General features: G+C 40.6%; 3 protein-coding genes across 17 annotated transcripts in view; 2 read left to right on the forward strand and 1 right to left on the reverse strand.

Moving 5' to 3' along the window:
• On the forward strand, positions 1–5,587 carry LOC105682884 (gamma-tubulin complex component 2). 4 transcript variants are annotated; one of them, XM_020850574.2, is made up of 17 exons: positions 1–142; positions 294–464; positions 589–733; positions 837–1,008; positions 1,123–1,266; positions 1,339–1,493; positions 1,555–1,683; positions 1,761–1,952; positions 2,050–2,224; positions 2,340–2,533; positions 2,605–2,815; positions 2,887–3,055; positions 3,143–3,317; positions 3,414–3,557; positions 3,898–3,981; positions 4,996–5,156; positions 5,290–5,587. In XM_020850574.2, exons 1-17 carry the CDS (start codon positions 90–92, stop codon positions 5,366–5,368), a joined length of 2,553 nt encoding a protein of 850 aa, XP_020706233.1. In that variant the 5' UTR covers positions 1–89; the 3' UTR covers positions 5,369–5,587. The 4 variants fall into 4 exon arrangements, with proteins under 4 accessions (XP_020706233.1, XP_012250510.1, XP_020706235.1 ...); XM_012395087.3 differs by having other exon boundaries at positions 1,761–1,937; XM_020850576.2 differs by lacking the exon at positions 3,898–3,981.
• LOC105682883 (transient receptor potential cation channel protein painless) lies at positions 5,475–9,669 on the reverse strand. 3 transcript variants are annotated; one of them, XM_012395083.3, is made up of 3 exons: positions 9,516–9,669; positions 7,460–8,519; positions 5,475–7,378 (listed from the first exon to the last, which is right to left on the reverse strand). In XM_012395083.3, exons 2-3 carry the CDS (start codon positions 8,511–8,513, stop codon positions 5,754–5,756), a joined length of 2,679 nt encoding a protein of 892 aa, XP_012250506.2. In that variant the 5' UTR covers positions 8,514–8,519; positions 9,516–9,669; the 3' UTR covers positions 5,475–5,753. The 3 variants fall into 3 exon arrangements, with proteins under 3 accessions (XP_012250506.2, XP_020706229.2, XP_020706230.2); XM_020850570.2 differs by lacking the exon at positions 9,516–9,669 and adding an exon at positions 8,755–8,902; XM_020850571.2 differs by lacking the exon at positions 9,516–9,669 and adding an exon at positions 8,760–8,896.
• LOC105682881 (mucin-1) overlaps positions 9,059–19,725 on the forward strand; it is a 21,513-nt gene continuing 10,846 nt past the window's right edge. The window contains exons 1-6 of one of the 10 annotated variants that reach the window (XM_048655256.1): positions 9,088–9,242; positions 9,310–9,465; positions 9,529–11,199; positions 15,171–15,332; positions 15,587–15,644; positions 15,728–15,798. In XM_048655256.1, the coding sequence (XP_048511213.1) occupies positions 15,224–15,332; positions 15,587–15,644; positions 15,728–15,798 (238 nt within the window). In that variant the 5' untranslated portion in view covers positions 9,088–9,242; positions 9,310–9,465; positions 9,529–11,199; positions 15,171–15,223. Of the gene's footprint in view, positions 9,260–9,309; positions 9,466–9,528; positions 11,200–11,285; positions 11,802–14,696; positions 14,906–15,170; positions 15,333–15,586; positions 15,645–15,727; positions 15,799–19,725 lie in introns of those variants that run through there. The other 9 variants (XM_048655257.1, XM_048655263.1, XM_048655262.1 and 6 more) reach the window with 9 other exon arrangements.

Raw genomic sequence — 19,725 nt, forward strand, 5'->3', positions numbered from 1 at the left:
GAAGTGAATGAATGATAAAACTTGATCATTTACGAATAAATATTGAGCAGGATGTTTGAGTGATTGCTTTTTTTTGTCAACCAATCGCCATGAGCGAGTTTAAGCAACATTATTTAGTTGGTGAACTCCTCGAATTACTCGGGTAAGTATAAATATAAACTAATGGGCATTGCAGATTTGTGAATTTAGCTATGTTTGGATAAACTCAAGTACATACTTGTATATCTGAATGATTAGTAACAATGTGTCTTGCCAGGTTAAATAATTCTAGTAATCGAATGATTTTGATATAGGTCAACATCATCTCCTGAGAAATTTGTAGAAGAACTTCACAAGGGGACTAGTCGATCTTCAGACCCTGCATTGAGCAATGTTGTTACTCAAAGCTGCATTCGCCAACTTGCAAACAACTCACCAAATTCAGATCTGTTTTTAATGAAATATGAGGAGCTCAAATCTAAGAAGTAAATTCCACTCTATTCTTTCCAATTGATTCATTATTTTGGCACGACTGTTCCTGAGTCAACTTTGTTACAATATCAAAATTTTGAAAACTTGATTTGAAAAAATTCGTTATTTTCATTACAGAGTGTATTTACTAGAACCTTTCATGCAACTACTCAATCTGGTATCAGCAGACGAGAACCTAAAGAATTGTTTGGCAAAAAATGTATCACATACTACCGCTGGTAACACACAAAATTTTACAATTACTCGAGAGGATGTTCCACAGGTTTGATAATAATCTTTGGATGTTCATAAAAAATTGTTGAACCTGCATAAGTCATGACTGTACAACTAGAGGAAAATCTTTCATATATTGACTCTTGTTACAGATCTGTAAAAACGTTATTAAAGCCGCTGTCGAAGGAGAGAGAAAATTAAATAAGCATATCAGTATGAGTGATAAGCGCATTGATCCCCCACTTGTGTCTCAGAATTGGATTATTGATCGTCCTCGTTTTTCTTGGGATTTTCCAAGTGACGTGCCCATCACCCCTTGTCAAAGTAAATTAATTCCCTACCCGATTCAGTCATGCCTTGTCTCATTTGTACAATGTTCACTTTCATTTGTGTGCTATTAGCTGTAAGTAAACTCGGATTAAATTAAAATTATTGCAGAAGTAGTACCAACTGCATCCCAGGAAACAATACTGTTATGGGACATTTTGAGCTGTTTGAAGGGAATCGATGGTTCTTACATCATTTCTGAGCCCTTAGCAAACCCCTACGATTTGAGATCGTTTGTCATTTCTCAAGATGTGGGTGAGGATCTTCAAATAATTCGTGATTCACCTGAGGGGCTTAAGTTACATTTTCTTTATCATTCGTTTCTAGGCACTTCATTCAAACAACTAGCTCAACAGATATTGCCTCTGGCTTCGTATTATTCAATGACTGTCAGATTTGGAGAAGGAAAAGTTTTGCCAGAAGATGGACAAGTCAATCATGCTTTAAGAGGAGGATTGAATTGTTTGCTGAAGGATTATTTGGTATGTGGAATACTACTCGAATGCTGACCGTACTTTTATGTGCATCTGTATAATTTTTCAGCTTTTCATCGTGCAATTGGAAGCTGAACATATTCGAGGGAAATTAAATTTACAAAAGTTATGGTTTTATATTCAGCCAACTATGGCTACAATGTCCATTCTCGCACACATCACATCGACAATTTGCAAAGTAACTTCTATGTTGTTGATATGCGATCTTATCTCATCACCAATTATGGCTGTGCTAAAGTAATTGGTTTTCCTTAGGCTAGTGCTAAAGGTGGAAAAGTATTGAGTCTGTTGTATGAACAGATGAACGATGTCAGTGGAGAAGCTAAGTCAAAAGAATTATGTTTATTCCTGATAAGGGCTGCTAGCGTTCCATACATGCAGACTCTAGAAAAATGGGTGTACAAGGGTGTTATAAGCGATCCATACCAAGAGGTAAAAATTTGGACGGTAAAATTTCTGGAAATGTCTAGATTCTTCTACAGGAACTCTTAGAGAAATTCATCTTCCACAAAATCTGAAGTATTGGAAATTTTTTGTTGAGCAGTTCCTCGTTGAAGATAACGAATTGATACAACGTGAAGAGTTACCAGTGGATTATTCTGCCGATTACTGGGAAAAGAGATATGCAGTTAGGCATGAAAGAATTCCAGTGTTTTTAAGTGAACATGCCCAAACAATTCTTAGGACTGGCAAATATTTAAATGTCATAAGGCAATGTGGTGAGTTTAGTGAAAATAGTTCAAAATTTTCCAAATTTCTTAATTGTTCTGGCAAGTAAAAGAATGATGGCTCTCTTACTATGACTTGCATATTTACTTTTGGTACATTTCATAGGAAAGACAGTCCAGTGGGGAAGGCAAGAGCCACTGGAATATCAGTACAGAGGTCAAAAGTACATAGCTGCCATAGACAGAGCATACTCTGAAGCTGCTCGAACGTTGTTGGAAGTACTCATCCATGAAAATGATCTAATGGGACGACTCAGAAGCGTTAAGAATTATTTTCTATTAGCTCAAGGAGACTTTGTGGTGAGGTTTTAAGTAAATATTGTAGGATTAAATCCATAAGAATGAAAATGTTCAAATCGTATATTATTTAGGTCCAATTTATGAATTTATGCGAAGGGGAACTTGTTAAGAACATGTATGATATTGTCATTCATCGGTTAGCTTCTCTCTTGGAATTAGCTTTACGTATGTCGACCGCAGATTCTGATCCTTATAAAGATGACTTGAAACCGGAACTTCTACCTCATGATTTGGAATTTCAAATGTTCCGTATACTTTCCATTCAGACACGTGGTGAAAAAGGTAGGATTCAAAAGATTTGGAAGCTTACCGCTCAATGACGAATTTGACTTTTTTTTTTTATATCATTTTAGCGTTTTCTTCTCAATTGGATACAACCTTGACAGGGTTGGAAGCTTTTGTATTCAATTATGACGTTAAATGGCCCGTATCTCTTATTATAAACAGGAATGCAATTAGCTGTTATCAGATGATTTTCAGACAATTATTTTACTGTAAACATATCGAGCGACTTTTATGCAGGTAGGTCTCTTTTCGATCATGGATGGAAAAACGTTTTCACACGAAAATTACACAGACTTATGGTGTACTAACGATTTTTTATTCTAGAGTTTGGATTAGTAACAAAATAGCAAAAACGTTTACTTGCGAAGCTGCAATGGCATATCGCCAAGCATTTTCTTTAAGACAACGTATGCTGGACTGTATACAGCACTTGGAATATTACATGATGGTCGAAGTAATCGAACCGAACTGGTTGACATTTCTCAATAAAATGAGCAAGGTATTTAGAATAAAGAAATGTGTAACAGCTTCTCATCGGTGAAAATCATTCAATCAAGGTTTCTGATTTTGTAATTACGCTCATTTATGATTATAGGTCAGCAACGTGGATGACGTTCTGAGCGTGCATCAAGACTTACTGGATAACTGTCTCAAAGAATGTATGTTGACAGACCCAGGTCTGTTGGGATGTATTACGAGTCTCTGCGCTGTGTGCATTGAATTCTGTCACTTTATGCAGGTACTATATTACTTCGATAACTGTATATTTTGATGAATAGACCAATAACAGCAACAGCATATGTCAATAATTTGAATATTATTTAAGAGTGCATTAGTTTGAACTAATAACTACTCATTATTGTTGAAAAAAAGCTTCCACCAAAATCATCATATATTCAAGTATAAACAAGGTGTTTTCATTATTTGTTAGTCAAAGTGCCAAAATCTAGAGCCAAAAAAATTCGCATCGTTATAAACTTTAAATATTGAACGGGAATCATGTGCATAGAAAAGAAATTCAAATAAACTCATCTCCGGAAACATTAGCGTTAATCTGACATTGTCTTACAAATGTCAAGCAAATGAGCCGCCACTATATCGATGCCGAACTGACTTCTATGATTGGAACCCGTCAAGACGAAGTCGGTGATTGTGATTCTAAGGTACATGGTTGAAAATATAAGTTTGTTACAACTATGCATCATGTAGTTTTAGACCACGTGAAGCTTAATATCTGATGGATGAATCATAATTGGATTGCATTGTTGCATTATTATTCCTGACTTACTATCTCATAATCAGTATAGGAATCTAGCAAGATATAGGGGCAATCGTTGGGTCATTATCGATGTTCGTTATTTGACCTTTCTTGTGCACAATGGTGTGCAGGTTTACAATGCATGTGTCTCGAACATGCAAGTGAAGGAAAACCCTAGTACTTTTTCCGTGTGTGTGTATGTGTGACAATAGAAATAATGAAAAGAACACTGTAGTCACATAGGGTAAAATATTCATAATAGTTCATAGTAGTGAATATTCATATTAATATTTCAGAATTCTAGACTTCTTAAGATGAGATGTAATTTCTTTAAAAACCGTTGATACTCATCCGAACTATCTTACGTGCATCTTGTGATTATGGCATGTAAAATTATAAAATAGCGATGCTCAATAGTAGCAAAGGCTCCTCTTTTGCCTGCACTACGTTTTACATCTTTGTGGCAAGGATGTTATAAGTGGTTCCGAAATATATTGTCTCTCATGCTAGAGCTCGTTTTTATAATAGAATCACGAGACAGGGTCGTATTTGGTAAAAGTGTCCAATACATTACCGACAAAAATTTAGATGAATCAAATCAACATGAAGAATGCAATTGAAGAATCAGCAATATCCACCGAAATTCTCCTTATATTTATTGCCATTGATTTTGAACCTGACAACAACAACCTAGTTTTATTTTATTTAACAAGCATTCGGCATTCTTATAATAAATTAACATCCAGCAAGCGACTTACAGCAGGAACTACTGGTTCGATTAATTTTTACACCTCATTGTGATTCGTTGCGATTAGAACTACCGATTAACTCCATACAAAAGTCTTTTTTCTTTTCAATGCCCTAATGTTCGAGTTAATTTATCATGAACATTAATTGTTATTCTTGTATTCTCTTGTAGAATGAGGCCGAATCCGTAACTGAAGGAAAAGAGGGGAGTTTTAAAGAGAGAATCGCGCGACTGGACACCGGATTTATGGAGACACTTGTGCGTCTTCTTGATAGAATCCGTGACCTGGGACGTGAAATCGACAATGAAAAGTTGCTTAATGTTTTGTGCCGGTGAGTCTTATTTCGTAATGAGTCTTAGTTGCGTAAAGGTAACATGTAGATGAAATAGAAATACTCATATCTTTCCATTTATAGAACACGGTGCCTCAATAGATGTAATCTGTAATTTTTTTTCGTTACATAGATTGGATTTCAATATGTTTTACACGGAGACGTTGTCACGCCAGGGCACATCTACGCGTCAACAAGATATTTCTGGTTGATCAATATTCAAAGCTTGTGTAGTGTACATAGGTCATCCTACTTGGACCTATTCTTTGCTGAAAATGATGAAATTGTATTCTTAATTAAGAAAAGTTTCGCATGATCTGACATGATATTAATTTAATGATTTAATCATTTCCATACAGTATGACAGCAAAATTGACTAACCAGCCATGATTAAATTATAGGCATACAACTAAATAAACATTAAAGCATTAAAGATAGTAGATTTTCCATTACGAATAATGTAACAAATGAAGATAAACATTTTTTTTTGATAAAAAAGGAAAAAAAAATCAACAGCTCGTAATACTGACTTGAAACGTTTCGACAGTATAGAATTTAGACTTTAATTTATTCACGTACGGTATGTTACCGTAGTCTTCAGTTACCCAAGACATCGTAATTGTTGTTGCAATTATTTTCTCTGACAGCAAGGTTGATACGATTCAACAATACTTCTAGTTTTTCGAACCTCTGATTAAACGAATGTATAATTTTCTCGTAATCCGAAATGCGTCCCCTGGATGAAACAATTTCTTTCGCTTGCGCAACTATATCAGGATCCAGCTTGAGTTTCCAACATTTGTTTTTTGGCTCCGTTTTCCCAAGAGGTATCACAGTATTGCACCGCAGTGGTTTAACTCTGACTTTAGCCTCTGGAATAAAGTCGGGGAAAAATAAAATCTTTGTCGAAAGAAATCGCAGTGGATTCATTTGACTACGCTGTAAATTTTTTCCAGAGAAATAACACAATCGACTCTTGATCATGGGTGAACCAACGACTACACTCTCGGCGTAGGCGATAAGCTTCGTCCTAGAAATTAAACCTACGAGTTCCGCTTTGCCTAATATATCAGCTGTGTCGCTAACAGCTAAGCCGTTCAAGAGATTAAAAAGTACTATCGCTATCAAAAAAACAAAGAGGATGAACACAATGTGACTCAATATAGGCTGGGCTCGGAATGGTATTTCATCCGCGTCAAATTCACCGGTCAACATGATGATTGTTTTAAAAAGAGCATGCCCGGGATCAGGAAAGTTGCTGCCTTCGTCATCTTTAAAAAGAGCGTAAAAAGCAAACGCGAATGCAAGTATTAGAAAAGCATACAAAAATAGAAAATGCATAAAATTAAGCGTTACTGTCTTGAACATTTCAATTGCGGTTGACATCCGAGGGTGTTGTCCAATTAGTATAACAAGTTCCCAGGCAGAAAGTAAAATTGCAACTGCACCAACCTTAGGTCCAGCTCCACCAAGTAAGGATATTCCTAAAAGAATTAATAAAAGCTCTAACCAGTTTTCAGGACTGGGAAAATAATCCCAAGGAGATGAAATTAACTGTAGCATTTCTCTGAGTATCAGAATTACTAGGGCAATGGTAGTAAAGGTCCATAAAGTACTGTAGTGTTGCAAACTCGCTACTGAAAAATTGGTAGCATTGATATTACCATTACTACTTTTGTTATTAAGCAAATCCGTTTCTCCACTCGGCGGATCATCATCGCTATTCCAGGTCATGCATAATATGTAAGCATTCAATAGAAAATAAAAAATTACGTAGAAAATAAAGTTAGCATACAAAATTGGGCTGATTCGTTGCCACTTGAGGTAAAGAAATGAGGAAAGTATCGGATGCTTGAGCAAATGTTGATGCAAATTACTGTTGGCTATGTATGACAAAGGTTGCATCTCCATGCTGATTCTATTGTAATTGATGGGCCCTTTTTCGAGTAAATGCTCCCTATCCTGGTTTGTGACCAGACCATGTGGAACGAGGCATTGATAGTTGAATTCAATTGCATAATCTTCATAATCATCGGCATATTCCTTGTTGGTTTGCAGACAGTCGTCCAAATATCGAGACATGGTTTCAGGTGATATATTTGCTATAGGAGGAATTCCTAGATGGTTTTGGTGACCAATGTAACTCCCAGCTTTCAACAACAAGCTTATTATTTCAGAAGATTCTGCCCGAGCAGCGTAGTGCAATGCAGTGTTTCCATTTTCTAAAATAAAGTAAAGATACTTGTTGGTAGAAAAAAATGATGGAAAATTCAAGAAATGAAAATGTTTAGTAGAATAATTACCATCAACCCAACGAACATCTACTGGTTTCAATAAGATCAGTCTGACACATGCCACGCGATCGGATCCTCGAACGGCATGGGATCCAAGTTCTTGGCAAGCTTTGATTAAAAGTCTACCGCTGCGCTCTGCTCCCCCATCAAATAACTCCTCAAGGACTTTGCAGTGACCTCTCTCAGCAGCTATATCAGCGGCCTCTGCTAGAAGTATCCGATTCTCTTCATTTTCAAGCCGAATTAAAAACTTGATGACTTTAGCCAAATCATGTTTTGCTGCTAATTTTATCATGTCTGCAATTTGTTCAGGAGTCATTGCTACATCTTCTGCATAGGTCAAATAACTCTCTTCGTCGTTACAATCTAAAAAATATTTTAAATCACCGACATCCGTTTTCCTATCCAGTACCGGTGGAAGTGACATATGTGGAAAGGTTTGCTCTAAAACCTGGCGTGTTGTTCTTCTTGTAAAGTCCTTGAAGCTATCTATATCAGCGGGGCACTTTGATCTCTGAAATATGAGATTTATCACAACTTCTTGAGATGTTATTGCAGCCATGTGCGTCGGTGTCAGTCCCTTACTGTTGGCAATGTTTGGATTAGCATTGTGTTCTAACAAGACTTGAACACATTCTACATTCTTGTTCATGACTGCAAGGTGCAAGGCAGTTTGCCGCGCAATTTCTAGATTTGGTTTGATAGTGGGCTGGCTGAGTAATATATTTAGGATAGCAGCATGGCCAGCTTCAGCAGCAAAATGGAGAGGTGATCGTTGATGAACAACATTTTCCTTATTTGGATTTGCACCAAGATTCAAAATCAGCTCGACAAATTCAACAAGTCCATTGGAACAAGCAATATCCAATACTGTTTTATCTAGAGGATAAGGATATACACGATCTATGTCTATATTTGGTGGGTTCTTCTTCAAGCCTTTCACAGCTAGACTTTTAAATGCTGCAAAATGTCTGTTTCGCAGGTATTCCATGAGTAATTTATGAGGGCCTGGGCCCTCATATTGGAAAACGTGAAGCTCCATGACCTGGTCCGCTATATCCATGATAATCTGAAAATATTGCAACAATCGTTTTCAAAATGTTTTTCAAGACTTTTAAAACGGTCAGGAGTTTCTACAGATAGTGGAATAGCCACAGCTCGCTAATTGATCAATTATGGTTGAATTTGGTTGCGTCTACAGTCACGCGCTGACGTCTTAATTAACGCTTTACAAAAATTCATAAACTCATTCAACTCCTTTTTTTTTTTTTTCTTTTATTTCAATACCGAAAGTATAACCCTACTATACCCATGTAGTACGCCCGGTTAGGTTAATTGTGAAATCGCTTGGCCTCTGTATAATACCCTCTCTGCTGTCATGACGTCATTTCTAAACGTCACAGGACCACTGATAACGTTGTTAGCTCTTTGGTTGACAATGAGAGTAGCTGCGTTGACTGAAGATTATCTTCAGTCAACGGTAGATGGCTCAACGCTAATACCAGTGGACGAGGCTGACAGTCAGTAAAGGGTCTCTATACGGGGCCAGTGACGGGGCCCTAGGGCGCAATCGCCTATTCTACCCAACTACTCCCTATTCTGTGCCATAAGCTCTAATGCTAAAATGACGGCAATCGTTCCAACAATCAGATCCACTCGTGTAGAATCATGATAAAAGTGGACGGGAAAGAGAGGGAATAGAAAGTATTAGGTGTCATATCTATGGAGGGCTAGAGAAGTCATATCCTGATCAACATATTTCCGGCCGAAATTCCTGGGCAGGAATACCACGGTAAAAAATTAGATAAGGTAAACGAATTCCCGAATTGTATGCAAATTGTGACAAAATATACCCACAGGTGGATTCGAGCACGTTAAATAGTAATACGACGAATGTTCTTGGACAGTACTAACCTCGGTATTAACGTAAGGTCAAACGAATTGACTTTCATTCTCTATGGTAACCTGCAGCTCATACTTTATTCATTCATTCACTACTAGCGGAGCGTGTCGCAGTGAGTAAATATAGATATTAGATATGGACCATCAATCGTAGTGCACTTACCAATCCGTTTCAGATTAGACGCGTTACAGAACAATTCGACTGTCGCGTTCGGTAACCATCGTAACACTTAATTAAACCCGAGAGATATGTGATATTGGATTTGCGGTTACTAATCCCTCGGCGAGACTCCAGTGAGTTACTGGTAGAGAATGAATCGCTCCGTTTCAGTAACGAAGAATAAAAAGGAAGGGGCATCACGGCTGTGCAAAATGAATAATCCAGTAGCAAACGCTGGATGGTGTCGGTTCGGTCAGCGGTGTCGATTTCGGCGCTGGAATTGCTATTACAAATTATTTTATCAGTACGAACATACCATGCATTTGTGTAAACTATAACTATAAAAATGAAAGAGACTAGAGATCTACAGGTCTGGATATGTATAGTCGCAATAGCAAATTATTTGCAGCCACTCGAAAAAAACGACATATAGAAACAAACAATCTAGGGGGCAATTATCACGAACTACAGCACATTCGTTCGAAATATCTTTGTATTCCGAATCTGTGTTAAGTCGGATAAAAGGCTTAGAATTGTTCGAGACGGGGAGAAGATTTTGTAATTATAAATTTATTCCATCGGTAATACATAGATTTGATATCGAAGAATGACGATAGTTCGTACATCAGCTCTCTTCATTTCTTGTAACTCGAATTCCGCCGTTATCTTATCTGATTTTATTAGCTATTGTTCTTTACGTGTAGTTCATCCACAGACATACTTCTTTGGACACTCGAGCCGCGGGGGAGACTTATTTTGGAAGTGTGAGAGCGCCTACACTCGAGAATTTACAATTAGACGAGAATGTCAAATATCAAATTTAATCGGACTGTACAACGCCCACGGATTTGACTAATTCGGAATAGAGGCACTTGTGAAACCGACGCAACCATCTACGGTCATTTCAAATAAGTCTACTAATATTTATACCGTATCGTAATACTATGTAATGTAATTCGTATCTTATTGTCATAGATTTAAAACGTACAGAGCGGGGAAGAATGATCGACAGGTTCTTTTTTCAACCCGTTGCGGTTTGAACGCGCTTCCGTTATATTCTCCCGTGCATAAAATGAAATATTACCAGCATTATTATACAGAAAAAAAACGTGCTTCTCCCTACAATATCCGTCTCAAGCGCATTCGCTGATTTATGAACAAATGTCATCATGTGGTCAGAATGAACCTGTCTCGTCTGGTTGGTACATTCGCCTGAAACCAATGTTTCCAATCATTATTGCGGAGCTACCGTTTTCCCGTTCCCCGAAAAGCGCTGCAAGTTACCGAAGAATTTTTCACCATGCAGCGATTGAATAGAATTCATCAATGTCCTCCAAACTCTGCTTATTAACTTTTGCCAATCTTAAATGACAAAAGTGGATGGCTTCCAGTTCATATTACATCCTCGTATGAGAATATTACATATCGAGTTTGCCGACCAATCGTTGGGAATACCGATGAAAATTCATGCGGCGTCGCGCATCCGATTGTTCTGCTTAATTTATCATCACCTTTTTCGGACGGCCGCGGCCGAGAACTGGAATCCAACAGCGCCTACGCCAGTTACGACTATGTCGTTATTTAGGAGCAGTCTGATCAATTGTCTCGTCAGTTCGCGGCACTGATGTCTGTACTGGATATTAATTTTTTGTCTTGAAATATATTCTCATAGGTGACGCACTTTGAGGTAATATATTCTCATAGGGGAAGCAAAGAAAAATATTCGTTTTTTCGGGCCACCCTAACGTACGGTATATTTACTTGAATGATGTGAAGGAAATCGAAAGATGAAATAGGAAGGGGTGGAAATATAGTTTAGCGAGAAAGATTCGCTGGTTGGATTCGCAATTAGCGAGGCATATTCTCGATTTCCATCCTGGACCATGTTTGTAGACATAACCCGTTATCCAAGAATGGTATCGCACAATCGAGAACGTCCTTAAGCGCACAATACGCGCAGGCGTGCGAAACGTGCAGAGAGGGCAAATCCCGGCGTACGAGTTCCATGTGGAATACGACTTGACAGTTTGTCGTAGTCGACAGATCCGAGTTGAGTCACGCTGTTACGTACGATTCGATTACTTATTTTGGTTCGTTATCCCTGTTCATTGAAAGCACATTCCTCGTGGAAATATACTTTCGAATTTGAGACGAGAGGAAAAAAAAAAAAAAATTTTGGTACGTATGGTGTTATACGTGCGCGACGAGCCAGTTACAGAAGATACAAGAAAATTCGAGGGAAAACCGAAGTGAAAGTAATCACCTGCCCCGTTCTACTTCAAATAAGTCGTAAGTTCAGTAGGCCATGTTGTAAGTTTTATTACCGTAAGAACGCTTCGCGATGGAAACAAATGTCTGATGAATTTTCAATTTTGATCCGCGACATGGATCAATCTCATCGTTTATTAATTCCAAGTTAAGAGTGCGGGTTAGCCGATAGCGCAGCTTCAGAATTTCAGTTAGCATCATATCTTTCTATTCGCCTTTCGGCTGATAATAAAAACAGCGTAATCGTATAAATATTTAAGGTATATGTTTGTCCTCGGTATCAACAAGAGTCAATTATCACGTTGAAGCCGTATACATATAGTATAAGTCGTTTCCTTCGCGCGTTAATGAATGTGGATCCGTTTTTGGAACCGTGAAGGGAAGACGAAGTTAGCGGCTCGATCAAACTCGAAATTAATAATTAAACCATTCGTTTGATAATTAAACTTATTCACCTCTAACCGATCGGACTTGCGTCTTTTTCCGTCGATCATGCGTTCCCTTACATGGCTTATCTTCTGTTCGCGTCACTTCGCACATCGAAACGCATATCGTTCAAATACAGGTACAAATCAGAGGATAACTGTATTTCGCAAAGGTTTGGAAACACGTGAAAATAAATCTTCCAAGAATTCATAACCCATCTCAATTTTAACCCGTGCACCTCTCGGCTTGACGAGTTTCCCATTTAAAATAACATGGGGTTCTTGTCACTGCACATATGATTTTATTTCCGGCTAAACTAATCGTTCCGAAAAATTCCGAGCTTTTCGTAGACTTTATTCTTGTAATAGTTCTAACCACCAGTGTAGCAGCATAATTAACAAAAACCAACCGAGTCATGCAAGTCTCTCTTTCTTGCCATTTTTGTCTTCCTCAGTGTCGACCACACCGATTATTTGTTTAAATCGCCCCATTTCATTTACTTGATCGGCAATATAACGATCACGTGACGTCGCGATTCCGACTGGAAAGTGACTGTAGCAGATTTTGACGGAGACGAAAGTTGCAAAATAAATATATTGACTCAGAACTAAAATAGTCGTTAGCTCATCAAATCTCAGAGGGGTCACGGTCGACGGGGTCGACTCACAGGTATAACGTGTACGCATACGTATATCACTTGGGTGCATTATTCTGATGCAATGTTGATACCTTGCTAACGCTTTTGCGCCTGATATTTTGTGACCACCCAAACTTTTGATAAATTACCCTGTAACAGACACCGACGTCACCAACCGATTTCTAAGCAGCTTTTAAAACCACGCGAAGTGAGGTGAACCGGTCGTGATTTGGCGAGAATCGGAGTTTGAAAATTTTCAATCTCCCGTTAGGCGTGTGCATTAAATTTCATTGCTATCGCTGGGACACTGGGATCGCTGGGATATATCGAGGATATAATCCCGACGAACACGAGAGAAAATCGATTACAAGCAAATCAATTACATTTAATGTATACCTATCTTACGCAATTATTATGTATAAAGTAATGGAATAACTCATCTTAAACCAACCTTTTGTAATATATAGCAAATTAGATAATCTACTAAACTCCACCGACCGACGAACGACCTCCAAGACTTTGCGGTTTATCAATCGATGACATCGATGACATCGACGACGATGATGATGGAAAATTATCATCATTATTGTCATAACAATAGTAATAGTAATATAACTACGTCTGTCGAGTGAACATCCGATCATTGGTCACGCCGTATGCCAACGCGTCGTGATACGCTATGTAGATATACCTGGGTATATCAGGTACTCTCTATTATACCGCGGTATCGGCTTGCTATATGATCATCGCGTCAAACTATGGTAAAATTACCGCCGGGCCTGGAGGAAATGAAGGCTCTGGTATATTTTTTCCCGACGAACCACGTCGGTATAAATTATTGCACCGCAAAATCAAAAAAAGCTTTGAGAAAATTTAACTTTTCGAGTTTGGCTGATTATTCGTTTACCCTGTTCCGAGGGGAGTGTTTATCTTCATTGGAAATTCACCATTTTTCGCGTGGGGAAAATGAGGCGAGTTATCAGCACGACGCGACGTGGAGAAGAACCGTGTAGATTTCGTTTACGGTGTTATTGGCTTAGAATACCGATATTCATTTTATGAGGGAGGGTTGAAGAAAAGCGATCGATCGATTACCAAACAACAGCAAAATAGCGTATTGTAGCTTCTCGTTCTACTAGTCCCTATTCTGTGCCGTAACTCTGATCGTGAGCGACCATCCCTACGTAGGAGAGAGAAAGAGCGGCTGTCTAGTTTTCATTCGCTATCGATCTATTCGGCAATCTCCGCGCGAAAGTGGTTCGATGGCCATTTCTCCGACTAATATAATAACAATGTAGCAATAATCCTTCAACGCTGTTACGGAGAGAAGAAATTTATGGGGAGAAAATGTGAGACTAGAAATAACCAAGAAATCATATTTTCTGGGTCGTGGGTCGTCGGTCGCTTGAAAAGAAATGAAAATCTATTTCCAAATAATAAAGGCTGAACGAAATCGCTGATTGGTATGAATGTACGAAAACCAATGGTGATATTTAAGCTTGACTCCTCGTTATCGGGTGACACGTTATTCGATCAAATCGAGTAGGATCGGCTTCTTTCTTTATTTTTTTTCTGCAAAGCACAACGGATACCAAAGCTATTTGACAATTAAAGACATGATCACGGTTACCTGTTCGGTGGGCGAGACGAAAGTCTGCCATGGGCATGCACTTATATGGTGCGTTCTGAATTGGTACGTACGTACATACGATTCGAGGTCGTCGCTGACGCAATCCACGGCTACCTCTACGGGGATCTTGTTAACGATGATTCAAAGGAGATTGAAAATAAGAAGGAATAGCTGTACGAGGTAGTGTTGAAGCTTTCGTATAGTTACGCGATATTCGCAATTATCGCGATTTCGCAAGCTTGTTTCTTTTATAATTTGTAGGAATATTTCTGAAGATCTCAGACACGCTGTATAAGTATACGTATAGGTATACGCATCGAGCATTTCTTTTCCAAAACGTGTGTAACGTCGATTATCTCTAAAGTGGTGAACTTATCCCGCAACATATCGAGAGCTTCGATCCTTAGTAAAATGGGTCAGAAAGTTATCTTGGTAATTTTTTTCGTCAAACAAGTATAAAATAAGTAATTGAAGAAAAAAGAAAACAACATCTGTAGCGCGTAAAATTAGCTCCCCAAGTATCGAACGAACCGTATCAACAAGAAAATGTTCAAACAACGTTTTATCAGCTGTTACATACGTTGTGATGGCATTTATCCTCTTTCGTTTGGATAATTATGTTCTACGGACAATGAGTTATTTAGAGAAAATCAGATGGACCAAAAAAACGAGTCTAAACTAATCAAATTTTTTCAAGTAAGGAACGACTTCGTGGGAAATATACTCCCGTCATATCTCTGAAAGGAAACTATGGGAGGGATGACACAAAGGCCATGGACTCCCACGAAAAGGAGGGGGCCGATCGCCGCGGAATACAACAGTCCTGGACCAGCTTGCGTCACTTTACCACCTCTTATAGGTAGGTAAACTATAACGTTATCGAATTGGGATTGGATCGATGCATTTGTACCGGGATTTGTTCCCTTACCCTCTCGTCCATAAAGTTGGAGTTCCCTTGCACAAATTTTGGTGTCGGGGTGTTTTTTCTCTCCATTTCATAATAGATCATCGATACGACGATCGAGTCCCGAAACTTTAATGAAATAATTACCAACCGACGTACGTAACAAGATTAGAAATCCTCACGTTTTCCCCTTCTTTCTCTGTCTTCAGGGAAAACCGCTACAGATTCCAAGAGAGGTAGAGCACCAGCTTTCTCCTTTGGCAGCAGGTAAGTTAAAGGGAAATAATTCGAGTCACGTATTCGTCCTTGATGTAATTATTGAAACGTTTGACACCTGCGATTCGTTGCAGACACGCCGACAAGAATAACAGTCCAGGGCCGGGCCCCGGTCAATACAACGTTTCTGGTCTCAGTGCGAAAGGTGAGATTTAATATTGGCTCTTTTTTCTAGCGGCAGTTGTTATCAAGTTTATTCAACTTCTAATAACGCTGTGGGGTTTTCTTCATGTTTCTTCTTCGAAGGATACTGTTATACGAGTGAAATTCCTATGGACTAATGGTATCCGCATAGGCAAAGGTGTAGGTACGGGCGTGTGTAGTTATGTTTTGCAACGTGGCTTTTTTTTTAAACAGATCACCCTTTTTAGCGGCCCCACATTGGGCACCACTTGCGACGTAGAAGGTTTTCTATTTTCCCCCAGGCGGGTTGGACCCGGGAAAAACCCACGTGCCTTCGGCGCGATCTGTACGAAACTGAAAACGTAAAACGGAACGGAAAACGGAAAACGGAACGGAAAGATTGTTGGGCGCCAGACGCGTGTCGCGTCACTTAACGAAATAACCAAAACTTACGGAATAAACGAATACAGATCCGGCGGAGTGGCTGGCTAGGCACAGGCTGTTCAACAGCGAAATAAATGGTAGAGTGGCGTGGATCCACAACAACAATTCGGGCACAAATAAAAACGATAACGTAACGTAATTTCGGGAGACTGTATTTTAACAAATTCGGTAGGCAATACAGAATCGGTAGATTTACAATAGGTCGGGAGTAACAAAATATAATTCGTTTAACGGTAGCGGGAGATTATTTACGGGAGTACAGAATTATACTTTCGATATTCGAAAGGCCTACGGGAGTTTACTGATTCTTTTACAAATTATCCGAATGAGCGATAATTACGAACGGGAGAGAAGGCGCGGTTTTACACGGAGCGCTTTTCCGTGGCTACTCTACGGTAACAGACGATAGATTTCCAAATAGATCGGGACCGTAACGGAACGTAAGATTTACCGTAGGGGTAACAGATTACCCAAAGAATGACAAATTAGATACGGGAGCAAATATTACATGAATTATAACAAAATACCATACAGCATCACCAAATATCACCAAGGCTTTCCTTAACGCATTACTTAGAGTTTACTTAATAACTCAACGTACTAAATGATACCCCGTGCAGCAAATGCACGGGAGAAACGGTAGAAGACCAAATAAATGCTCCGAGAGCGAAAATACAAAACGTACGGTAACGGAATTCAGCCACGAGGCAAACCGGGAGGAATTACAAAATTGCCCAAAAACCGAAAAACGTAACGGACCGGACCGTACCAAATTGCGGTGGGGCGCGTTCCCACCGACTTATCAAATACTGGATGCAGTGGGCCTTTAACCACTGACTTACACTCTTAAATAAACTGGATGCAGTGGGTCTTTCACCACTGACTTACACTCTAAATAACGGATGCAGTGGGTCTTTCACCACTGACTTACACTCTAAATAACGGATGCAGTGGGTCTTTCACCACTGACTTACACTCTGACAATAAAACAAAATACGAAATATTCTAGGCAATTTGCAATCCCCCACGTGGCCACTTCGTGCCTCTCTCTGAAGGTGGAAAACCTTACCTTAACGGAAGGAGTTCGGCACCCACTGACTCTAACTTTAATACAATTATTTAACGGATTCTAGCTTTAATTATACTGTAGCTAAGGGGCGGATGGGAGTGAATCTAAATAACAACGGTAGCGGTAGTATCGGGTGAAAACGGTAGCGGTAGACGGTAGATTTGGGAAACGGCAAAGGAGGATCTGAATTGGTGAGGAAGGATCTAACCAAAACGTCCTGTCTGTTCGACGGTATCTAGTAGAGTAGGACGAGTTGAGCGCCGGTGTCCAGGATCTTCTTACTCGGAAATCGTCCGGATTGGCGATTCCCTCTCCTAATTAGGCCACAGGTGTAGGGCGCAATTCTTCTGGTGACAATTGAATTTGCCTATTCGGCGCCTCTCCTCTCCTCTGACGTCATCATCCATGCTTCCTCATCGGCCGCGCTCGCTTTTGAGTACTGACCGGCTGGCTGTCTGCGTTCAGAAGGCCATCCAAGGCTGCGTCGACTCAGGCACTTGGAGTCCTCATCCTAAGAACAACATCTCTATCCTATGTCGTCTCGGGAGTCGGAATGTAGTCCTGGGCTCACTTGTGCCTCGGCCCCTACATGTCTTCCTAGGCAGAACGTCATCTCGGGAGGTTACCAAGTTTTACCCGGTGACGGGATCAGTTCCGGAACGGTAGATGTTATTTTGGTCTGGCTCCTGGCCAGTAAGTTACGGGACGGGAGGTGACACTACTCAGTTCATGCCACCCTATACGCCGCCTTCCGTAGCATCCATTCGTCGATAGCAGAGCGTCTTACGCACCTATCGTCTAGCGGGAGATCGTAGACGAGTCGTCTTGCGGTCCTATACGCCGGTAGCGATTCGGTAGATCGGGAGGCGGGAGATGTTGGCGATGCTGTCTTCAGCTGGTGGTCCGGTCCACCACGGGAGAGTGCACATCGGTAGTCTGATTGGCACGGATGACGTCAGAGTTGTACCCTTGGAGGAAAGGGCCCGGGAGGTCCTCGTAGGTCGTCCTGGCTCAACTCGTCGGTATTTTCCCATGTCACATAAGAGAATATTCGGAACAACAACGAAAATTAGCTTAACATACGGAATATCTCTTATTTCAATTTAGCCTTGGTGATTCGTTTCGGTGTGCTGCAGTTTTCTAGATTATTAACGAAAAACGGGAGGAAATTCCGGGAGATTTGGGTGCCGTAGTAACGGGGCTGAAAACGCCACGTTACAACTCCCCTCCCCGTGGGGGAAGACCGAATAGGTCTTCAACCTTCGCTAACGAAAGAGAGGTCACGAATTGGCCGTACTTTAGAACTGAGTTACGTAAGTGTCTGGACGTTGGTGATACTGGATCATGAAGATTCTGATGGTGGTCGGAAATACGGAAGCGGGAGGTTTAACGAAAGAAATGTTCCAAAAGTCGCGGGCTGTTACCGGGAGCGATATAAATTTATTGCGTGCGGTGTCTTTTTCTTTTTATTTTTTTTTGTTGACGAGAGCGGGAGATATATTTTTTCTGTTATGAATTCTCTGTTTTTTTTTTTTTCTTCTTTTTTTTTTTGTTGACGGGAGCGGGAGATATATTTTTTTCTGTTATGAATTCTCTGGTTTTTCTTTTTTTTTTTTTTTTTTTTTTTTTTTCTTTTTGACGGGAGCGGGAGATCTATTTTTGTTTTGTTATGAATTCTCTTTTTTTTCTTTTTGTTTTCTTTGAATTTCCCGTCTAGGGGACGCGTGAGGGTGGTCGGGAGGTGCGCGGGCGTTGCTGATTACGCCGGTAAAAGTCTGCTGCCCAGGCGTCATAGCAATCAGGGCACGTGGCTTTCGTATAGCCCGAGAAGCCACAGCCCTTACAATAAACCGTCGGCGGGTTCGGTCGCCGAGCTGGCAAGATTTTTCTTCTACGCTGACAGGCGGTTGTGGCGGAGGTACGCGATTCGGGGCCGTGGTCGGGATCGGCAGAGGGGTTGGTGGCGAGGTCGGTAGCGGTAGCGGTAGCGGGAGCGGTAGCGGGAACGGTAGTGGGGTCGGTAGCGGTAGCGGGAGCGGGAGCGGGAGCGGGAGCGGTAGCGGGAGCGGTAGAATCGGTAGCGGGAGCGGTAGGATCGGTAGCGGGAGCGGTAGAATCGGTAGCGGGAGCGGTAGAATCGGTAGCGGGAGCGGTAGAATCGGTAGCGGGAGCGGTAGAATCGGTAGCGGGAGCGGTAGAATCGGTAGCGGGAGCGGTAGAATCGGTAGCGGGAGCGGTAGCGGTAGCGGGGTCGGTAGCGGTAGCGGGAGCGGGATTGGGTCCTCGGCCAGGAATACGTCTATCTCCATGACGGTGGAATCGCCTGACTCGGGGGGCGGTGACGGGTACGGGAGAGGTACGGTGTCCCGGTACTCCGGTTACGATCGGGAGGAAACTCGTAAGTTGCGTTTACGGTCTCGATAGGGTCCTCGTAAG

The sequence above is a fragment of the Athalia rosae genome, chromosome 5, assembly GCF_917208135.1.
Source record: "Athalia rosae chromosome 5, iyAthRosa1.1, whole genome shotgun sequence".
Classification (NCBI taxonomy): domain Eukaryota; kingdom Metazoa; phylum Arthropoda; class Insecta; order Hymenoptera; family Athaliidae; genus Athalia; species Athalia rosae.